This window comes from Melospiza melodia, chromosome 3, assembly GCF_035770615.1.
Source record: "Melospiza melodia melodia isolate bMelMel2 chromosome 3, bMelMel2.pri, whole genome shotgun sequence".
NCBI lineage: Eukaryota > Metazoa > Chordata > Aves > Passeriformes > Passerellidae > Melospiza > Melospiza melodia.
Genome location: NC_086196.1, coordinates 49,984,536 through 50,006,018, shown reverse-complemented (window position 1 = coordinate 50,006,018; position 21,483 = coordinate 49,984,536). Strand labels below are relative to the sequence as shown.

The 21,483-nt window shown below is 39.7% G+C and overlaps 1 protein-coding gene across 1 annotated transcript in view; it reads left to right on the top strand.

Moving 5' to 3' along the window:
* The first annotated feature begins 747 nt into the window (after positions 1-747).
* The window catches only part of FAM120B (family with sequence similarity 120 member B), a 48,133-nt gene continuing 27,397 nt past the window's right edge, over positions 748-21,483 (top strand). The window contains exons 1-5 of the mRNA XM_063151692.1: positions 748-778; positions 1,632-2,677; positions 7,024-7,204; positions 13,186-13,281; positions 19,354-19,526. Coding sequence (XP_063007762.1) covers positions 1,658-2,677; positions 7,024-7,204; positions 13,186-13,281; positions 19,354-19,526 — 1,470 coding nt within the window. The 5' untranslated portion in view covers positions 748-778; positions 1,632-1,657. The remainder of the gene's footprint in view (positions 779-1,631; positions 2,678-7,023; positions 7,205-13,185; positions 13,282-19,353; positions 19,527-21,483) is intronic.

Genomic DNA, 21,483 nt, shown 5'->3' with positions numbered 1-21,483 from the left:
GGCGTTATCCCGGGATAACGTGCGGCCCGGGGGACAACGGGGGTTCCCCTCCGCTGGCAATCGGCCCAATGAAAAGCGAACCCGCCCCCCGCCAAAGGTCGCGCTGCCCGGGGGGACATAAATCTCCCAAGTGCGACTCGGGGGGGTTTGAAGCGATTTCGGTGCGCGACGCTTTCATGTCCCCCGCCCCGTCCCCCCGTGCCGGCCGGGTTTGTTCGGGGGCACAATGGCCCCTCCGGCCCCATTGTAGCCGTACAAAGCCCAGGGACCGCAGCCCCCGGGCGGGGACAGACGCCGCTGCCAGAGCCAGCCCCTCCAGAGGCACGGTCCGACCCCTCACAGGCACGTCCCGGCCCCTCCACAGGCCCGGCCCCTCCACAGGCACGGGCCGGCCCCTCCACAGGCACGGCCCCTCCAGAGGCACGGCCCGGCCTCTCCACAGGCACGTCCCGGCCCCTCCACAGGCCCGGCCTCTCCACAGGCACGTCCCGGCCCCTCCACAGGCCTGGCCTCTCCACAGGCACAGCCCGGCCCCTCCACAGGCACGGCCCCTCCAAAGGCACGGCCCGGCCCCTCCACAGGCACGGCCCGGCCCCTCCAAAGGCACGGCCCAGCCCCTCCACAGGCACGGCCCGGCCCCTCCAGAGGCACGTCCCGGCCCCTCCACAGGCACGGCCCCTCCACAGGCCGGGCTCGGCCCCTCACGGGCATGCCCCGCCCCGCCGCCTTGCGCAGGCGCGGCCCCGCCCTCCCCGCGGGAAGCGGAAGCGGCGCTCGGGTCAGTGCTAGGCGGCGGGGCCGGGGCCCGGGGACTCCCCGGGACTGGGCCGGGCCGAGCGGGGCGGGGCGGGGCGCCGGGTCCCGGGGTCCCGGTCCCGGTCCTGGTCCTGGGGTGCGCGGGCAGCGCGGTACGGGAGCCGTACGGACTCCGGGGCGGGGGACTCGGCCCTGCCGGGGCTGCACGCAGCGGCCCCCGCACCCTGCGAGGTCCTTTCCAAGCCAGACTGTGATTAAAGAGGGTGGCATTCAGAACTCGATCTTTAACTGATAGGTTTCGGGAATGCTTTTAAAAGCTGTCTAATCACTGTAGTTTGTAAACTCACTTTCCTTTACCTTTTGAATACCATAAGCTTGTATATTTCTTAATAAAAAACCAAAATCTGTCCTCGATTTTCTTGTATTGTGTTCTTCTCTATACGCTATTAACCTGAAATCTCCCTCTCTGGGGATACTCAAGAGCCCTCCAAACGCAATCCTGTGCTGTGTGCTCTAGGATGGCCCTGCTGGAGCAGGCAGGTTGGACTCGTGGTTCCTTCCAGCCTTACTCATTCAGTGTGAATGAATGAGTGAATTTTCTTCGGTCATACTTACCAGAATTTTTTGATACTTATATTTTTCACTGATATAAAAGCCAGAAGTGGAAGGGAAAATGAATGACTACCTATGTTCGGTTTGCAGAGGGGATGTAAACTCTTTCAAATTGTTAAAAGCTGGCATACAGCAATGAACTATCAGCAAATGCAGAAAAATAACAGTTCTGTTTCCAAGCAGCTTTTAAAAGTATTATTGTAGAATTTCATTGTTTTCCAGTATTGCATCTTAGAACATTGTTTTTATTTCTCTTCTTTCAGACTGCTGTGAGTTTTGGAGATCAGCCATGGGTGTTAGAGGCTTGCAGGGATTTGTGGCAAGAGTATGCCCACATGCGTGCCAAATGGTAGATCTGAGACAAATGGCAGAAAAGCATCGCACTGATCATCCTGACTGCCCACCTGTTATCGTGGTAGATGCCATGAGCTGTGTTAGACGCTGGTACACTCCAGAATCCTGGGTGTGCGGTGGCCAGTGGCGAGAGTACCTTGCTGTTTTAGAGGATTTTATCAATGCTTTTATGGCAGCTGGTATCAAGTTGGTGTTTTACTTCGATGGGGTGGTAGAAGAGAAAAAGAGAGATGAGTGGATCAAACGGAGGATGAAGAATACTGAGGAAATAGCCAGATTATTTCAGTTTATCAAGACTTACAGGAGACAGCCAGGGAGAGAAATGTTTGTTCTTCCTTCAGCTCTGCCTACTTTTACACGTTATGCCCTGAAATCACTCGGTCAAAAAACAGTCTGCACGTTGCAAGAGGCAGACTTTGAGGTGGCTGCATATGGTTTGCAGCACAAATGTATAGGAATTCTGGGGCAAGATAGTGACTACCTCATCTATGACACATGTCCCTACTTTTCCATTGAGAACCTCCGTTTGGACAGACTGGTCACTGTTATGTACTCTCGAGAAGTCCTTTGCAGTGTGCTGGGTATTAGTGTGACACACCTTCCTCTCTTTGCGTGCTTGCTTGGCAATGATATTATTCCAGAAAGCATGTTGGAAGGATTTTGGAACAAATGTTTAACCAAGAGTCGCCACAGGAACTGCAGCTACAGCAGAAGAGCAGACATACTGCTGTCTGTAGCAGATTACATCTCAAAAATTCCATGCTCTTACAGCAGCCTGAAAAAATTGGAAGAGATTCTACCTCTGGGATCAGACAAGACATTGCTCTGCAGAGGAGTGAGCTCCTACCTTTTGCCTGGGCAGCAGTCTCCATGGGTTCCTCACAATGAAACAATTTGTCAAATGTTATCCCTTCAACAACAATCACCTCTCTGTCAAGATAAAGAAATCTTTCAGGTAACTTATTTTTTAAACCTTAATGATCACTTCATTGCCATGACTAGTTAATGGAAGTTAGTAATGGGTACATCAATCCTATAGATTTCAATTTGCTTGTGCAAGAATCTTTTGTCTGTTAAGTAGAGCTCCAGTTATGATTATTGCATGCATTAATATGATCACAGATGCAGCACATTTAATAAAATGTAGTTTCTCTCATTTTGGAATGGCGGCTAGGTCCCGTAATGGGGAGCAGCTCCTGTCTAGGCCAGCACCTGGACACAGAAACATACTTCCCATGTATTATATGATTTCCCTTGTTAATATAATTTGTGTATTGACTTGGTTTTTACTTTGAGAACCCACAGGTCAGCCATAAGGTGGTCAGTGATCTGCTTGGCTGTGCCTTGCAGTGGAGGTATCAAAGGTAGTTGTGCTAAGAATGCAGAAGTTGAAATTGCTTATGGTGGAGACATGGAAACTCCTGCAGAATCATGTCATAGAGTTATAGAATGGTTGGGGTTGGGACTAAAGATAACCTAGTTCCAAAGCCCTGCCCTGAGCAGGGAGACTTCCATTAGACCAGGTTACTCAGAGCCCCATCCAACCTGGCCTTTAATACTTCCAGGGATGATCCAGCTCTTCTCTTGCCAGCCTGGGCCAGTGCCTCACCACCTTCACAGCAAAGGGCTTCTTCTTAATATCTAATCTAAACCTACTTTTTGTTGGTTTAAATCCATTGCCCCTCATCCTGTCACTACACACCCTTGTGAAAAGTCCCTCTCCAGCTCTTTTGTAGCCCCCTTTAGGTATTTGAAGGCAGCTCTAAGGTGTCTCCAGAGCCTTCTCTTCTCCAGTTACACAACTCCAGCTCTCTCAGCCTGTCCTCATAGCAGACATATTCCAGCCCTCTGATCACTTTTGCAGCCCTCTGGACTCATTCCAACAGGTCAAAGTCCTTCCTGTGCTGGGGATGTCAGAGCTGGGCACAGCACTCCAGGTAGGGTGTCACCAGAGCAGAGCAGACAGGGAGAATCCCATTCCTTGCCCTGCTGGTCACGCTGCCTTGGATGCAGCCCAGGGTTCAGCTGGCTCTCTGGGCTGTTAGTGCATGTCGCTGGTCAAGCTCACAGGTCAAGCTGCTTACTCAGCAACACCCTAAAGCCCTTCTTAGAGCTGCTCTCAATCCATTCTCCATCCAGCCTGTATTTGTGGTCAGGAATGCTCCGACCCAAGTGCGGGATCTTGTACTCGGCCCTGTTGAAGTTGCTGAGGTTTGCACAGGCCCACCTGTCCAGATTCCTCTGGGTGGATCCTTTTGCTCCTGCATGTGGATGGCACCGCACAGCCTGGTGTCACCTTGCCAAGGGAGCACTTGATCTCACTGTCCGTGTTCCTGGCAGTGATGTTAAACTGTGCTGGTCCCAGTATGACCCCTGAGGACACCGCTTGGCACTGGCCTCCCCTTGCACATCGAGCCATTGGCCACAGCTCTTTCAGTGCGACCATCCAACCAGTTCCTCATCTACCAAGAGGCCCATCTGTGAAATCCATGCTTCTCCAGTTAAGGGACAAGGATGTTGTACAGGACAGTGTCAAATGCAATAAGTCTGTATTTTTGGTTCAGGTTGAATTCTCCTTGTTTTCCTTGTCCCTGAATGACCCAAAAGCACTTCAATGTGTTTATTAATTCCCAAAGGGCAGGGGTGCAGTAGCAAGTTTTAGTTATGGCATCCCACATTGACAGGGATGCACTGATGTGGGGGTAAGATATGGTATGGCAGATTGAGTCACTCTGGGAAATTGGATATATTAGCTTAGGGTGGTGTACCTGGCTAATAGAAAATGTGCTACCTTGCATCAGAATTTATGGTATAACAGTAAGTCTAGAGTACAATTCTGTCAATTCGTGGCAATTAAGATAACATATTGAGATTTTTTAAAAAAATCTATACAAGGAAGTGTATTTTAGACCCTATATTAGCCATCTGTTACTCCCTATTTTATTAGGTCCTTGTAGACTTCAAACACAGAAGTTTCTTTTTCTTTCTCTTGCTTATCTTGAGCATTTTCTTTAAAACTATTTTTGTTTCCTCATGTTACTGTAAAGTAACAATATAATTTACATTTTGCTTTCTAAAAAGACTATAAAACATTTTATAACTGCATTGTAATGCAGTGCTCATTTCAGCTAAACTGTAGATATATTTGGGTTTTTATATTCACCACACACAGCTACAGTACATATCACTTTTTACTGTTGTAGTTAAATAGAAGATATTTAAAAAAATCAGCAGCCATACATCATAATAAAGTGTTGAAGAATCTCTTTCTGCTTGAAGTGCAAGGAATAAACAGCCAGAATGCAATTATCTAGGTTGGATTATGGCCAGGACAATAGTGGCAATATCCTTATTCCTTAAGAGAATGTACCATGTGGTCTTTATGACAAATGGTCATTATTTCTTGGCTTGGTCTTTAATTTGAAGGGTTGAAGTTCTGAAGCATCATGCTGAGCTACTGCTCTAATAAAATAATAATGTTTAGAAACTCCATTGAACAACGCTTCCCTGTTGCTACAAGAATCCTACATGAAGCCAATCCCTGGGCCAAGGAAATTACAGTCAAAATGTTAGACATGTTAACTTCTCTTTTGTTTTTGTTACAAGTGTTCAAATATTTGTATATGTAATGTGTGTGCTTTGCTTCATATTTTGGAACCCATATGTAGTTCTGCTTACCTTGCACATTGTCTGAGCTTCACGTAAATGGCACACAAAGCTCAATTCCCACCATGAGGGCACAGCCTCACGTTGCTGTTTCTCTCAGAAGAGCATAACTTTCTAGCTGATTGTAGGTATGAATCAGAAATATTTTTCAAGATACAGACATTGAATACAGCAGTACATTTGAAATCAGTTTGCAGTTTTTTTAGTACAGAAGGATATGTAGCTTATTGGCAAATTGCAATAAGCTTGTGTTGTTGATGGTCTCATCTGGTTTCTGTGCAGTAGTTCAGTGCTTCATTAAAATCATGCTTAGAAATACTTGATGTTCTGTTTTTATTTTATACAAAAGTATACTTGATGGGATTACATTGTCTACACATATTAGGAATATTGAAGTATTTCTGGCAGGGAAACCTTTAATTTATTGTATAAGTGCTCTGTTGATTGGCACTGTACACAGAAAATATGACATTTTAGTAGAATTATTTTTGATCACTAATTACCCAGTGAATGACTTCAGCTGTGACCTGCTGAGTTCCCAGGTTTGCAGATACTGGAATTCTGCAGAAATGAATTTGTTTCTGGCCAGTTGTCCAGTAACTCCTGGTGAAAGAATCTGTGGTAGCTTCAGCTGGATGGCACAACCCAAATAGTACAACTGGCACAACACACGCAGGGAATGTAGAGCAAAGAAACATCAGTGCCTGCTCACCAAAGGGCACAGGTCCTGGAGAATTTGTTAGTGGCACCCCATGGAAATACTCACTCTGCTCAGCTGTTTAAACACCCCAGGTTTTGGTCTGGGGTTGTACAGTAGAAAGTCTGTCTGTCTGTGCACTTGACCAATCCAGATTGCCAGTGTTACTGGTTGGAATTCTGTGCTGATGAGCACAGAATGATGCTGAGAGCATCTTTGTTGCTTTCTCACCTAGGCTGTTCCACACCAGCAGACCCTGCTGGTACTGAGGCTGCCTGTAGCCAGCTGCTGTAGCCCGATGTGTCTGCATCCAGTCATGGTTAATGTGCAGCCTGGGTGATGCTGTTAATTCTGCTTTTCAGCAACATGCCTGCAGACCTGGTTTTCCTCACTAGAGTACATGGCATTTCTTTTCACAGTGGAGAGCTATTGCAAAGTAAAAGTATGGTGAAATTAGGTATTCTAATTTTACCAGAATGTAAACTACACCAAGTCAGGTCAGGAAAGAAATACAGCTGTCTTATATAGTTCATCTTGTGATAAAATGGGAAGTTTGCATTTTGTCATGCCTTCACTCACTGTTTAAAGAAGGAAGATACATTTTCAGGTGACCAAAGGAGGGCAGCTATGCTAGAATTCAGAATTAATTTTAAGAATAATTACTTTCTAGAAAACTGTTGTTCAAGCTTTTAAATTTTTAGAATTAAAGGAGGGGCTAAGAAAGGTAATGACTGTTTTCCTGGGGATTCCTCTCCACAAAAAGATGAAAATAAACTATATTGGTGTTATTTGAAAAAGCACTTGTTCCCTCCCTGGCTATTCCCTCCAGTTCTACTGATAGAGAAATATCTATTTCCTCAAACAGTGAATACATGTTGTTACTTTTTACTTATTCTTTACTTTGGAGATAATGCCTTCTTCCTTCTTTGAACTAACAGTTAGCTAAAGAGCAGCATATCCAATCTGAAAATTATTCGATCTTCAATATCCTGAGTCATGGAGAGATTGACTGCAGCAACTCCTTGGAAGATGACTTTGATAGAGAGATTCCTGGACAGGCACTTATCTACCGCCCTGCTCGTCAGCATATTTATTCTATCTTGCTGGAATCTGGAAAAGGTAAGGATTAAACCACTTACACCATTGTACTTTCAATTTTGAAATATGAAATCTTGAATTCATTGCTTTAGTGCCTTTATCAGCATTTAGGATAGAAAACGCATTTAGGATAAAAACTCCGAACAGCTGAAATGTAATTCTTATGGAAGTAAGAGAAAATGTGAAATTGTGGGGCTTTTTCTACATGCTGCTCCATTTCAGTGCTTTTAAAGTGATTTTTAAAAATTGGAGCTTTTTTCCTTGCTAAATGGGAAGTTGTGAAAGTTGTTAATGATCAAAAAATTGAGCAAAGCAATGGTCTTTATGAGATTTTTGAAAGTTTGAAGGTGTATGAAACCTAATGTTCTTGGGTAAGTGTGGCTCTGGATGAATTAGTGAGTTGCAATACACTTTTACAGAACAATAATTCACTGTTAAAGTTTTACCTTCTGTTGATTTTAAGTCTGCAATTTTCAGAACAGTCAGATACAGTTACTGTAATAATACAAATGCAGGTAGTCATGCCAGCTATTATTAGTTCTTTCATCCAGGTTCTAGAAAATATGATTTCCTTATCCAGTGGTATAAACAGATTCGGTAGCAGGTACTTACATCTGTGCTTGCATTCATCTCCTTGAAGACAGAGAGGTCTTTATTCACATCCTTGCACCAATTTCATGTTCTTAAGACTTCCATTAGTTAAGTGTTATCTTTACAGTGTCTTTCAGCCAGTGAGTTGAAAATTTAAAGTGTACTGAACTTTATTTGTTTGAATGTGTTGATTTCTCCGTGGTAATCACTTTACATTTTATTGATGAAAGTGCACCGCCATCAAACCTAATATTCAAACTATTTGCTTAGAAAGGCACAAAAAGGTAATTACGTACATGATTTCACTCAGCAGCCAGAGGTTGAAGTTGTGCCATAATAGGAAAAACTGAATCAGAGTTTACATAGCAATTTGGAGAGAATAACAAAAATCCCAGCAGTAATCATGCACATCTGTCATTTTTCATTTTTTGGTGTACTGCCTCCAAATTTTGTATATAATTATAACTTGGTTGGGTTTTACTTTTTCTTCTGAACAGCAGGATATTCATTGATGTTTTCAGAAACACCCAGGCCAAAATTCCTAATTAACAGTTGTTGGTGCAGGATGGCAGGGTAGTAGGCAGGTTAGCATTTGTGTTACAGTGGGTTTAGTACTCAGAGAAGATTAGAATTGAAATACAGAAATGTTTATTTAGAGTCATATTGAAAATGAAATTTTAATGAGAGTTGTCTTCTTTTAAAGAAGTGATTTTACAATAAAATGACAGCATGGGTTATTTATTCTCAGTTCAGGCTTCCAATTCTAGTGATAATTTTCTAAACTAAGTCATAGTTTAGAAAATCAGTCCTTAACCCTTCCAGAAAGGTAGGTAGATTGTGTCTGCATGGGTGCCTCTATTAAATCTGCATTTTCAATGCATGTGTCTACCTCTAACTACTTTAACCATGTCACTTCCTAGTAGTTCATGAGTTGTTTTTTTATTCCAGTGTATAGTTGCTTCTGAGTCAAGAGTGTAGATCATTAGTCACAGTCTGTATTGGAATGCATAGGTATGTGTAAGCATTAGTTTTTATGGATTCACTGCTAGACCTACAAAACTTTGTTCTTTACAAAGTAGAATCCTTTGCCAGTTTCCCTCAGATGAGATCAAGTTGATTGGTTTTTGTAATTTGATAAGGGATAGGATGGGAAGAAGTAGTCTACACTGTCGTAGTATAAGGTAGAATGACATTGAGTTAGCATTATTGAAGAGTTTACTGAAACAAGACAACGAATTAAATTAGTCCATGTGGAGTCTGCCACCATTTTACAGCTGCTAATGTAGCACATTTGAAGCTAACTTGACTTATTCTACACAATGTTTGTTCCAGTTTGCCGTGGTCATGCATGTGTAGTGATCCTCTTTTTTACTCCTTAATATCATCAATTAAAATATGGTGGAAACTGACCTCTTTGCAGTTTGCAGATCTACTTACTTACTATTAATTGGCAAAGCAGCCAAAAGTTAGTAAAAGCAGTGGTTACAGTTTTAGTAAGAGCAGGTTAAAGCTAATGTAAACTGTTTGCCCTACTCTGAAAAAAAGACTGTTAGTGCTGAATGTCTAGATTGTGATTTTTAAGGGTGCTTAGGAGACCCACAAATCCATAGGAGCAGAATGTCATATCCCTTGAAGCCATCGGCCCTTACCATGCCACTTTGCCTGAAGCCATAGTGGGATGTGTTGCTTTTCCTATCAGTGCCACTTTAAATAATTTTCTTGCACAGCCACTCATTTCAATCCTTGCACATCGTCTCAGTTGTGCTGTTGCAGCTGTTTGTGCAGCTGTGTGGTGGCCTAGTTTGAGAAACTGAAAATAGCCTCTGTCTCTCTTCCCTGCCTTTTTTGTAGTCAGGTAACTAACCTGTCTGTTTCCCCATCTGGCTCTGTGTAGCCACAAGCAGCTGTGCTGAAACACCCCGAGGGAATGGCAGGGAGTGGGAATGAGCAAATCAGTGCCTGCCTGTAAAAGATAGCAGAGCTGCTGAAACAATTGCTTATATAACATTGCCTTTGGTATAGTTTGGTGTGTGGTGCCTGTGCATTTACTCATGGAAATGATGGAGAATCACAGCCTTATTTTTGACCCTACAGAAATAAATAGGGGGCTGATTTTGACAACATGGCATTTGTTGTCTGTCTATTTCAAAAGTGCACTTATAATTAACTGAGCCATTCTGATCAGTATGTGAAATATTGCATACAGTGATAGAAATTGTCAACACTTTAGCATCTTTCTGAGAAAAAGTACTTCTGGAAAAATTCAAGTAGGAGGGGGAAATAAAAGTAAATAATACACCCTGATAGGCCAGCCAAGCTTTCTTATGTGTGCAAAGGGTTCAGAACAAAGCCAGCAGGTTTTGGCACTAACGCAGTCCATGAAAATACCTGCACCTGCATGTCCATTGCCAATTAGGAGGTTATGTAATGTAGCCTGAGCCCGTGGCCAGCTCCTCGAAGTCCTGGCATCACTCCCAGTTCTAACATTAGCAGGCCAGACTGATTCTTGCGTTGACACTGTCAAAACCAGTCCCTTAGCAGAATTTTTGCCAGTTATCACCAGTGACTGCTCAGGAGAACTGGGGCTGTTGCAGGTGTAGAGGAACACACATAACAGCATTTTCCAACTCTCTTGTGGTTTGCACATAGTTGAAGATTCCTTAGGCTGCCTAAGCAGTGCTTTCACAGGTCATTCAGAATCTATTTAAACAAAGGAACTGCTTTTTTTTTTTTTATTTAATTGATGATATTCTTTATATGCATTATGGGGGAAAAGTTGGGGTTTCTTTTCCCCAAGACATTTCCATGCAGAGAGGGTTGACATTTAGAAATCATATCTCCACTTTGTTCTTGGTATGTTCATAGGCTGTCAGTTTGCAGGACCTTGCTTTCAGCTATATTTATTTGGCTATTTATGTGAACAGTGATGTGTTTGTTACTAATGTGCTATAGTAATGAAAAGCTCTCAGCTGATGTGGGACTATGTCCTGTACCTACACTCACAAACATGTAAAGAGTGAAACTGTAGACTTTCCTTCAGCTTCCCTTTTTACTGGGCATGAGTTCAATGGTTGATGTCAAAAATAATCTCTCACTGGTATTTAGGATCAAGACACATTTTGATATGTATTTATGTGACTTGTGGAACTCATAAAGAGCAATGCTCCTCACCAGCGAAGTTATTCTATTTCCATGTTTCTTTATACCATCTTAACTTCTCCTCATGTCCTTGACAATGCCCTCCTGCAGTATATGGTATTCCTAAGCATGTTCCCTATTGTTTCCTGCTCTTCCCAAATCCCATCTAGCTTTTCTCTCATCTCTAGCTCTTCTACAGGTATTTGTGTATTGATTTGCCATTCAGTCTGTTTGGATACAACAGTAAGTTGACTTTGCTGCCTTTCTTTCAATTGGTGCCCTAATAGGATCCCTCTGTCAGGTGAGTCTTCAGTTTCACAAAATGTCTAGGACTTTTGAAATCTTTGAAATCACTTCTCCCTTGGCAGATTTAGTTGAAGGAGACCAGTGCATCCATGAGTTAATTATAAGACAGATGTCCTAATTGCATTAGGTTTGCCTCCTTAAGAAACCAGGCTAAAATTTAGGAGTCTGAGTGAACTGAATAAATTGAACAAAGCAGAGTAATCCACACACTAAATCTTAAAACTGAATGTTAAAACATCAGAATGTTTCTGAAAGTTACTTTGGGTTATTTGATTGAAGGGTTTTGTTCATGAAATAATGTTATCATAGACAATGATTTATAATCAAGATGTGAGATTATTCAGCTATTGGAATGTACAGTTTAAGGCTTTTTCCCCCTGTACTGTAGGCATTTTAAATTTTATTTTTAATGTCATTGGTTTTTGAATAGATAGGCATGGCACGTCTTGTGTAACACAGGCCGTCATACTCCATGTGTTGGTTCTTCAGTCCCTCACCTTTATTGGGAGTTTGTGCTGCAGGTCCATGGGGAAGGGAGGAAGAAGCAGGGTTGTAAAACAGATTTTGTAGTGTTCTTTTCCCCTTCTCTTACCCCGACATTAGAAATTCATCTGAGGAATTTCTGCCCTTGCACCATAGCACACTACTTTTTCATTCATGTCAACAGTTATCTCCAGCATTGAGCTATGAGTGAGATCAGGAAATTGTGTGACAAAACCTTTTTGAGTGGACAAGGAAAGGACAGTGTTGGAAAGGTTTGTTTTAATCTAAAGGTTTGGTTTAATCTAGGGGAAGTTTTGGTTAGGATTCACATGGCATCAAAAATACTTGTGCAGTAAATTTTAGGGAGTTTGAAATTGGTGATAAAAGGCAGGATTTTTAAAGGATAATGGCTTCAGTATTTGTTGAGAGCTGGAAGAAACTAGAGATGCAATCCTGTGAATCTGGAAAGGGACAAGGGAGGGAAAAAAAGGAAATATTTGAAAACTCTACTCCAAGTGCCCAGGACTAGCTAAGTCTCTTTAATTCATACTGTTTACCAGATTACAGGGAAGAAATTTAGGGCACTATGGCACGGGTACCATAACCAAAATCTGGACAGAATACCTGATAGCAGCACTGATTCTATGTTTGTTTGGGGTTTTTTTATTGAAGACTTGCATTTGAATGATTTTGAGCTGGTTTTTGTAAATTGGATAGTCTGCATTTCAAAAATACTCAAATGCGTGATTTTTTTTTTCCTGTAGGTTGGTTTGTTTGGGTTTCTTTAAGCATCAAGTAGTTAGATGCACAATTCCTGAAGTCAAGTTTTTAATTTAAGAGCCATCTATAGAGGGGCTGAGCAGGATTCAGGTTAGGAGCTAGGAAAGCCACTTGAAGTATTATGTATAAACAATTCCTTTATGCTCGATAAAAGGTCTGGAACAATGGGCTGTAAAAGCTCTGCATCTGATGGATGATTCCATTGCTTTCAAATAGCCATCAAGGCCTCCCTATTAAGATTTTGGCTCAAACCCTGACACAAGAAACATCAGGGCAAGTTGGAAGGTGAATCATATTAAGCTCTGCCTGGATATGTGGCAGTGTAACAGTGCTGAGAGACTGAGGTTGCTCATGCAGGTCCCTGAGCTATGCCACATGCCTCCAGAGCTTCCTGAGCTGCCTTGGGCTGGGAAGGCCTAGGCCTGTTTCAGAATGTTTTCCACAGACTCTTGTATTTACAGTTTTGATTGCAGTTCCCCAGCCCAAACTCATGTTTATAGTACGTAATTGAAACTCTCTTTATTTGTTCTCATGATTTGTCATAAAGATACTGAAACAATTTTTTCTTGGTTTGTTTCTAAAGCTGAGCAAACAAGTCATCAAGAAGTGCCTTCTATTTGGAATCCTGATCACAGCTTATCCCAGCTGTTACAGTAGTGTCAATACTTGCATTTGCCTTACTGATCCGATTCTGTCTTTTTTAGGTGGAACCTGTCCTTCGGTAAAAGAGTGGTTTGTCTATTTTGGAAATCCTCTCAAGCAGCCAGACCTGATCCAACCTGTACAACCTTCTCTTACAGGTAGAATAAAAATGTATATTAATCTAAACTGAAAGAACCACTTCACTAAAATGAGGTTGGACAATCCATCATATATTTGATACAGAATCCAGGATGACTGTGGAGAACAAGGACCTAAAGAGCTGCACTCTTGTAGTCGCTTTTAATTACCTTTTGTAATTATAGTAGGATTCAGCTTTGAGATACATGTTTTTGCTGGGTCTTGTTAAACCCAGTGCTAATTCAAATATCAGTTCTAAAATGCAGACAATTTCTTAGAAGTTCTAAATACTGCTCTGAGGCCAGGATAAATGGTGTGTGGGGCCATGTTAAAACTCATCCGTTAAGCTGTTTGACAGATTGTGTTAATGAGAACAGTGGAGAACGTAAAAAGGAGTCATTTTTATATCATCTCTGACAACCCAGAGAGAGATTCCAGCTTTTAATTAAAAAAAAAAAAATGGGCTGTTTCTCTGAAGCTGTTTCTGCCCTCTTAGGTATATTGTGTGGTTTTATCTTCTTCCCTTTGGTAAAAAAACACATTAATGAGCACTCTTAGTGAAATTGGAGTTATGAGAAATGTGTTACATTTATGAGGAAGTATCATACATTTTAGTGAAAAGATTGAGTACTGTATATATATAATTGTGTATATATATATATATATATATATATATATATATATATATATATATATATATATATATATATATATATATACACAATTGTATCATGCAGTGTAAGTTTAGGATGGGAAGTAAACAATTTTATTATGTCAAGGGGAAAATTGTTCTAAGTGTTCATTTGTCCATGCAGTTGTAGTCATCCTTGATCTCACAGTTCTCCCTCTCTGTCATCTGTTGGCAAATGGATCAGCAGCTCAGGGATTTTTCTAGTCTTTCACATGAAATGTATTTCTTCCACTGATATACAATAGCATTGATATTTTGTTAAGAAAAGTTACTATCTAGTTACTATCCAAAAGTTATTCAGCTTTTGGAGAGTAGTTACCAGCACATCTTCCTTGGGCATCCTACATCCTTCTGTAGCAGTCTTTGTGCTGATCTGATCCAAATCCAAATACAGAAGCTGAAATGCAGGCGCATCTTTGTAAATTTATAGTAAATTTTCTTTTTCAGTATCCAAAGATTGAATATTTATCTTCATATTTGAAACTCATATATTTAATGAGAGTCTTTGAAATCAAAGATGAAGGAAAATCAGTTGCTTTTTAGATATCATCCTTTTCAAAATCCTTTTTAAAGGACTGTTCAGAAAGAAATTGGTTATATAGACTAAGTACAAAAGAGTTTTTATTTGATATACAGTGCTTTCACTGTCCAGTACCCCTGACACAATATTAGGAGAGTGATTATCTAGTTGGCTTTGTGATAGCAAGAAATTGCTGTGGAATTTTTCAAATGGAATATGTGTATGCAGATTGAAAATTCATCAGTTGGTGCTGTGCAAATGTTTTATTTCAGCATACAGTGGACTGGGAACATGCTGCTAAACAAGGAAACAAAACTAAAAGTATAAACCATACCTGTGTAGTTACATTTCAAATTGTCTAGCAAATATACTATATTTATTGTTGTGGAATTTTCCATCCCAGATAGTATACTTCCTTCCTCCCTTTCTGGAGAATGCACTTAATCTCATGTACTCTGGTTCTATAGCTCTGCAAACATACAACACATAGAACCCACCTTCCTGTTGACAATAAACAGGATTTTAAGTGTGTTTGTTTATAGCAACCACATAAGTGGAGTTTATAAAAACAGAATCTTCTCAGATACAATCTTTACTAACTCAGTAATGAAAGACTGTTCAAGCAGACTATTAAAAAATGGGAGGAGGACTTTTAGTGTTTATTTTTAGTGCTCTGTTGTCATTCCTTCAGCAGACAAATATTTTTCTAAAATTTTTGCAGTCCATATTTGTATGCCTTACATTCGCTCATGCGTCTTTGATTTTCCACAGCATGACTCTCTAATTCACCAAATAAGGTTCTCAACAGCACATCACATTTTTCAGACAGGGATCATATTTAGAGCTAAATTTAAAGTTGTTTTAGGAAGTTAGAGTTCAAGGCTGTCAATCAAGATCAGGTTACTCAAAAAGATAAAAAATAATTTTAGCAAAAACCTACTTGAATCATCAAGTGTGCAATTAATTTAGGAAGGCTCTATATATTTTTTTAAAGCTGATAACCTGATCATCAAAACTACCTTAGAGCTGTACTGAGAATATATGGAAAATCCTGACTCTCTTCCAGTTTAATTTAGATCAAAAAGTCTAAAGAAACTGTGAACTTTAAACTGTAATGTACACAATGATAAATACTTTAAATTTTGCATCAATCTTAAAAAAGAAGTAGAATTCCTACTAACTTAACCTACACACACTTGTGTGTGTATAAAACAGCAGAATTGCCTTGCATCTGGAAAGGTTGCAGGTGATAGATTGAATATTAGCTTTTTTAAAAAACAAAATATCGAATCCTAAAGGCAGGATGGTAAGTAAGATGGTAACTTAAAATATATTTAAAATATAGTATGTATTAACTAGATTTTTTATTTTTGAGAAACGGTCTTCTGAATTAGCATCTGTGCTTTCTTGCATTGTCTGTGTCTTTTCTTCCTTCTAGAATGTTTCTTTTCATTTGAATGAATATGATCATGATTTACACTCATTGACAGAGCAGCACTTATATTGATAGAAAGTGTCACTGGCAAATCAAGTTTGTTATAAGATCCATGATCTAGGAAAATACTGTTTCACATCCATATTTTGTGAACATAGCAGCTGTATTTGATATGTCTGCAGTTTATGTGGAACAGAAAAAGTTCTAAAGTCTTTGTTGGAAATGTATTGATTCTGCTGTTCATTTTATTTCTGACATGCATAGGATATTGTAGCTTCATACCACAGAGCTTGGATGTACTTTCAGTATTCAAATCATTACATCCTTCATGAATGTGTCATGAATATGTTTAAGTTCAAAAAGCTGTCTCTGTCTTTAATGGTCAGATTTAATTGGCATTTGAGTTTTTTGGCCACGGTTGTTGAGAAGTTACTGTCGAGTGTTCCTAGCAAGAACATTTTTATAGACTTATTTTTATTGCTTGGTATTTACTTGAGCATGTAAAAATGAAGAAGTATTAATGTTCTATTAGTGGTTTTATAAAATAAAATTTCAATAGTCTTTACTTCAAATATACATGAACATTTACTGTTATATATCTATATACACAGTAATGATGTGTTTTAAGTTGCTACAACTTAATTTGCTACAACTTAAGTGTGAGGATCACATTTAGGTGTTGTGTTAAATTATATAATAGAATTAATGCATTCCACAACTTTTGCATGTATTGCATATCCATAAATCGATTCTTGAAATTCAAACAGATTAAATAAATGTTTATGTAGTCTCTGGAAGTGCTTTTGTTTCTCATGCTGCTTTCTATATGATAATTGTATTAAATGTGTGAATATAAAGGAAAAGGTAAAAAGTGATTTGTCCATGTTTTTTTGTATTTAATTGATGGGTTGTCAGTTTTTGTGTTTAGGTAAGTAATTTCTCACCTCCATGGAGGTCTTTTTAAAGCTCCTCTTCTTGAGGTTCCTGAGGACTGCAGTTCACATAGTGAACTGAATATGGTTTTCACACAATTTTGTGCTTGTTGAGAGTAATTATGTTTGCATATGTTTGTGTAATTAATGGGAAATTGTGGTTCCTACAACCTCAACAGGTAATTCTATCATTACTAGTCTTTATTGTAAAGGTGTTTCAATGAAGTAGATAGAAATATGTTTTGGGGTGTTTTCCTTTTGTTACTCAGTTTTGGTTGTTTTTCAGGTTAATTTAGGAAATGTATAGACATGTTCAGAAAACTCCTGCCTCTCCAAGTACATTTCTATTTCAGAAATGTTTTCTAATTATTGTAAATAATGTAGTAAGGATGTGTGTAAAGCAGAGAACATTTTGAGGGTCTGCTGGAGATGAATCTTAGATGTGCTGTGTACTGCATTTATGGTGGAACAGTCATTAAACTTTAGGATATTTATTTCTTTGTTTTACTTATCTTTCATTTGATTTAATAGATTAGTCTTGGGTATTACACGGAATTTTGTTACTTGAAGAAGAGAACCCTTCATAAAAAAAGTGCCTTTTGTTGGTGTGTTCCTAAAGGAGACAGCATCAGGTTTTCTTTCCCACAGTAAATAGCTCATAATTTATCAGTACCCTTTTTTCCCAGGGACAAGTAGATGTTTCTGAAAGTGGAAGAAACTGTTTATGGAAGAGATGTCTTGAATTTTTTGTTGAGCTCTCTCAATATAGATCTATAATCTTGAATATTGATGAAGTTAATGGTTTTACTCTGAAGAAAGAAGGATTTCTGTTTTTAGCTATGCCTCTGGATGCAAAAGAGAACTTTTCTTTTAACTGATTCTTGGTGTATCTCTTCATGTGCAGAAACCATCAAAACAATTTGAGTTTACCCATATACAGCTTGTCTCACACATCAGGGTTGCTTGGTAGCAGAAGTTGGCTTTTTTTTTTGTTTCATTCATGTTATATTTAATTTTCTTCCTGGAAGTCAGTTTCTGCTGTTCTTTTTTTTTCTTAAGGCAGCAATTTCCAATCTCAAAACCAGTAATGTGAGTCTTACTGTGCTGTCTATACTACCCCACTCACTGCCACTATTTATTTTATCTCTTTTATTGCATTTCTACCTCCAATCAAGCAATTGGGTTTTTTTCTTAATAATACATTTCCCTTAGAAATAAGGTTAGAAACTTACGGATTTTCTGATAGTAGTTCTTTTTATGGTTAGAACTTTTGACAGGAGAGTTAGCCTCGAAAATAGTAAAGGAAACATCCATCAGGGAGATAAAGAAAGAGAGTGCTAACTTTTCTTCTGGTTTCCCCCTCTCCAAAGGATTAGTACCATTTGGTTAATGGGCTTTCCTGGCTAAATAAACATCATCTATGTAGATTTCAGCACCTTGTCACTTTAACCATTTATTATCACCAAGTGTTCCTAACTGGTCTGCAGCTGCTGCATGTCACATGAAAAAGGAAGAGGTGTTACCAAATGTAGCTTAATTAGTGCACATTTAAAATTCACACCTCATTTTATTTAACTACAGAAGCAGCCGTACTTTATGGTACGATTCTGTCTTTTATTGAGATTCCCAGGCATAACCAGTTCACTGTTCTGTTATTTCACGTGCCTTAGTGTTTATTTTGATAACAGATTAAATGTAATTTAAATGAGGAGCAAATTTTGCATTAGCCCACACGTGTCACAAGCTGGGAGATGGCAGCATGGGGTAAATATTAAGGATTTAGAGACAAGCATGAATGATACTAGAGAAAGTCTGGAAAGATCCATTATTCATAACTGATGACAGATCTTTTGTGTGTGTTTGCAGTGGAGTTTCATACAGTAGCTTAGGAAGGGAAAAACACCAGATCCCCTTGGTTTTTGTTCCCAAACTGGAACGTGCTGCAGAGGAGCCAGACCCACACAGTGCCTGGTGGGGAGGGTCTGCTCATCACCGAGTGGCTGAGGTGGTCATTGAAACAGGTGATCATGAGGGAGGCAGTGTGAGCATCCTTTGGGGACCCCTGATATGTTAACTCCAGCAGAGAGAGAGAGAAAAACAGACCTGGTGGGTCTCTACTGAATCACTGTTTCACGATGAAGTGAGCCTCAATTAATGCTGTCCATCCCCAAGGGAAAGAACACACTTGCAGGCAAACTTGGCCCTTGCATAGGTTGAATTCTTGCTGTCTCGAGGTTGTCTATGTTATTTTAAGAGTTGAATTCAGTCCACTCTGCTTAAACATGCCTGTATTCAATAAATTTGGTTTAAATTATAGGCCATTTTTTTGTTAATTTTTTTTTCAAATGCAAGTTTTGTCAAATACATTTTATTTTTCACTCTGTAGTCCTGGCAAGTGCCAAGAGCATTTCATTTCCTTTCCTGCCAGAGCAGTCATTTCCTTTCAGATTTGTAATGAGGTAGACATGTTTCATCTTGTTGCTGCCAAAATAAAATAATGGATTTCTTTTGTAGGTGGAACACCTAGTTTGAAAACACTGTGGTTTGCCAAGGGGCCTGACGTGGAGAAGCAACGGTACAGCACATTTCTGGCATGCTTTCACCTCCAAGATGAGATGGAAGAGCTCCAAGCTCTGGAAGCACCTGTTGCAGGATTCTGCTGCTTGCTGGCCTATCTTATGGTGCAGGTAAGAGGGATGGTTGCTTTTCCCTCAGTCAGGGCTGTCAGCCCTGACAAGTGCAAAAGACAAATAAAGGGTTTTTGCTAGCCTGTGCTGGGCATTCCTCTTAATCCTTACTGTAGGCATAGCTGATCAAATTTAATAGTACTGCATTACAGTGTTTTTAATTACTCCACTTAGCATGCACCATCCTGTTGAAGAAATACTTGGGGTTTTTAGTAGCTAATCATAACTCTCATGTGCCCATGACAAAACCCCTCGGGCAGTCTAGCAGAGAGAATATAAACTGAGGGATTTCCCCTGCTCTTTGGGACTTGTTTGCAAATTAGGGTTGCTCCTTTTGTCTTTCCTTTGTGTCATCAAAAGGAGACATTCCCTCAGGTGACTATGCAGACTGTGCAAACAGACAATATAAATATTTAGTCAGCTCTCACTGACTACTTTTTCATGCCTTCTTGTCAGTCTACTAATTTTCAAGCCAGAATTGAGGATATGGCCCTTCTCATTAAATTCTGAGTAATAAGGGATCATTAGGTAGCACTTCTGTTATAATCACAAATACTTGGCATCCTGCAATACCTTAATTTTAATAAAAATACCTGCATACCTTAATTGTAATAAAAAGGGACACAAGATTAAATACAATATTGCTTCATTATTTACTTTTCTCTCAGGTATTTAATATATTGTCTGTACTTGCCACATTTCCAAGGGTGATCTCACAAGCAGATTTTCCCCTCTGAGGATGAGCAGATTATGCATTTATCTAATCTGATAAGCTCAGTTTCACTTGCACTTAACTGAACTGCGTTTTGTCTTTTGTTTTGCTTGTTTAGGCATCAATTTCCTCAATAACAGATTTGTACTGGTGTGTGATACATGAAAACAAGTTCTCCCTGAATTTTCCTTTCATTTCCCTTCATATGTTTACTCAAACTTAGATGACATATTGAGGAAGAACATATGGGAATTATACAAATGATCCATGTGGGTCTTTTTTTTTCTTTAATATTTGTATAACAGAGTACAAATTGACTTTTTTTTTAAGATAATACTTATTAAACATCATTTCATGCCTTGCAGTTTCAGGTCAACAAGATCTATATCATGTACCTACCTTTCAACATACTTGAAGTGTTTTTCTTATTAAAATATGAAAATGCAGTTTCATTTATCACTATTCCACTTTTTATTGTGGAATAGTTCCACCATAAATGTTCCACTATTTATTGATTTATTCTGTGCACCCTTTCATAGCATGATAACTAAATTATTTGAGAAGGGTTTCTTTAGTGGGATTAAGAAGAGGAGTAACAGGATGGAACACCTGCAGAGATGTGGATTTACTGAACCTTGATCACAGGGTATTAATAAAATAGGAAAAAAATGCTTGTCAGGAAAATGGTTTTCAGAACTTATTATCCAATGGCCACTGTTATAAACAGACAAAATCACACTTACAGCTCTTGGTTTCAGCAGGAGTAACAGCAGAGAGCTCATGCAAAGGGCTCAGTTTGATGGAAGGCTTTTCATGGCAGTGCCAGATTCTCAAGAACCTCCCCATTTCCCTGATTCTCTTCTGCCCTTGGAGTTGCACTGATACAATCTACCTTGGGAACCAGACTGGGGAATTGATTTGGAGTAAAATGCTGAGTTTCACTGCTGAGTTATTTTAAACTTTGGTTATTTCTCTGATATAGTCTGTTTGTTCTCTTGGGATGTTTGAGAGGAAAACATGAGGGCAGGAGTGTCAGTAGCCGTGCTTTGAGCTGGCCGTATTGCTTCCATTTGTTTTATAGCTGAGAAAACAAGGCTTGTTCTGACTCTTGTCTTTACACTTTGGTCTTAAATTTTTATTGGAGAAGGAAGGTGAATTGTTTCCTCAGAAATTATTTAAGTTCAGGAAATTGTAGGTTGCCTTGAAGCAGGCCTGAAGTCTTCCTTCAGCTCATAGGAGGGAAAA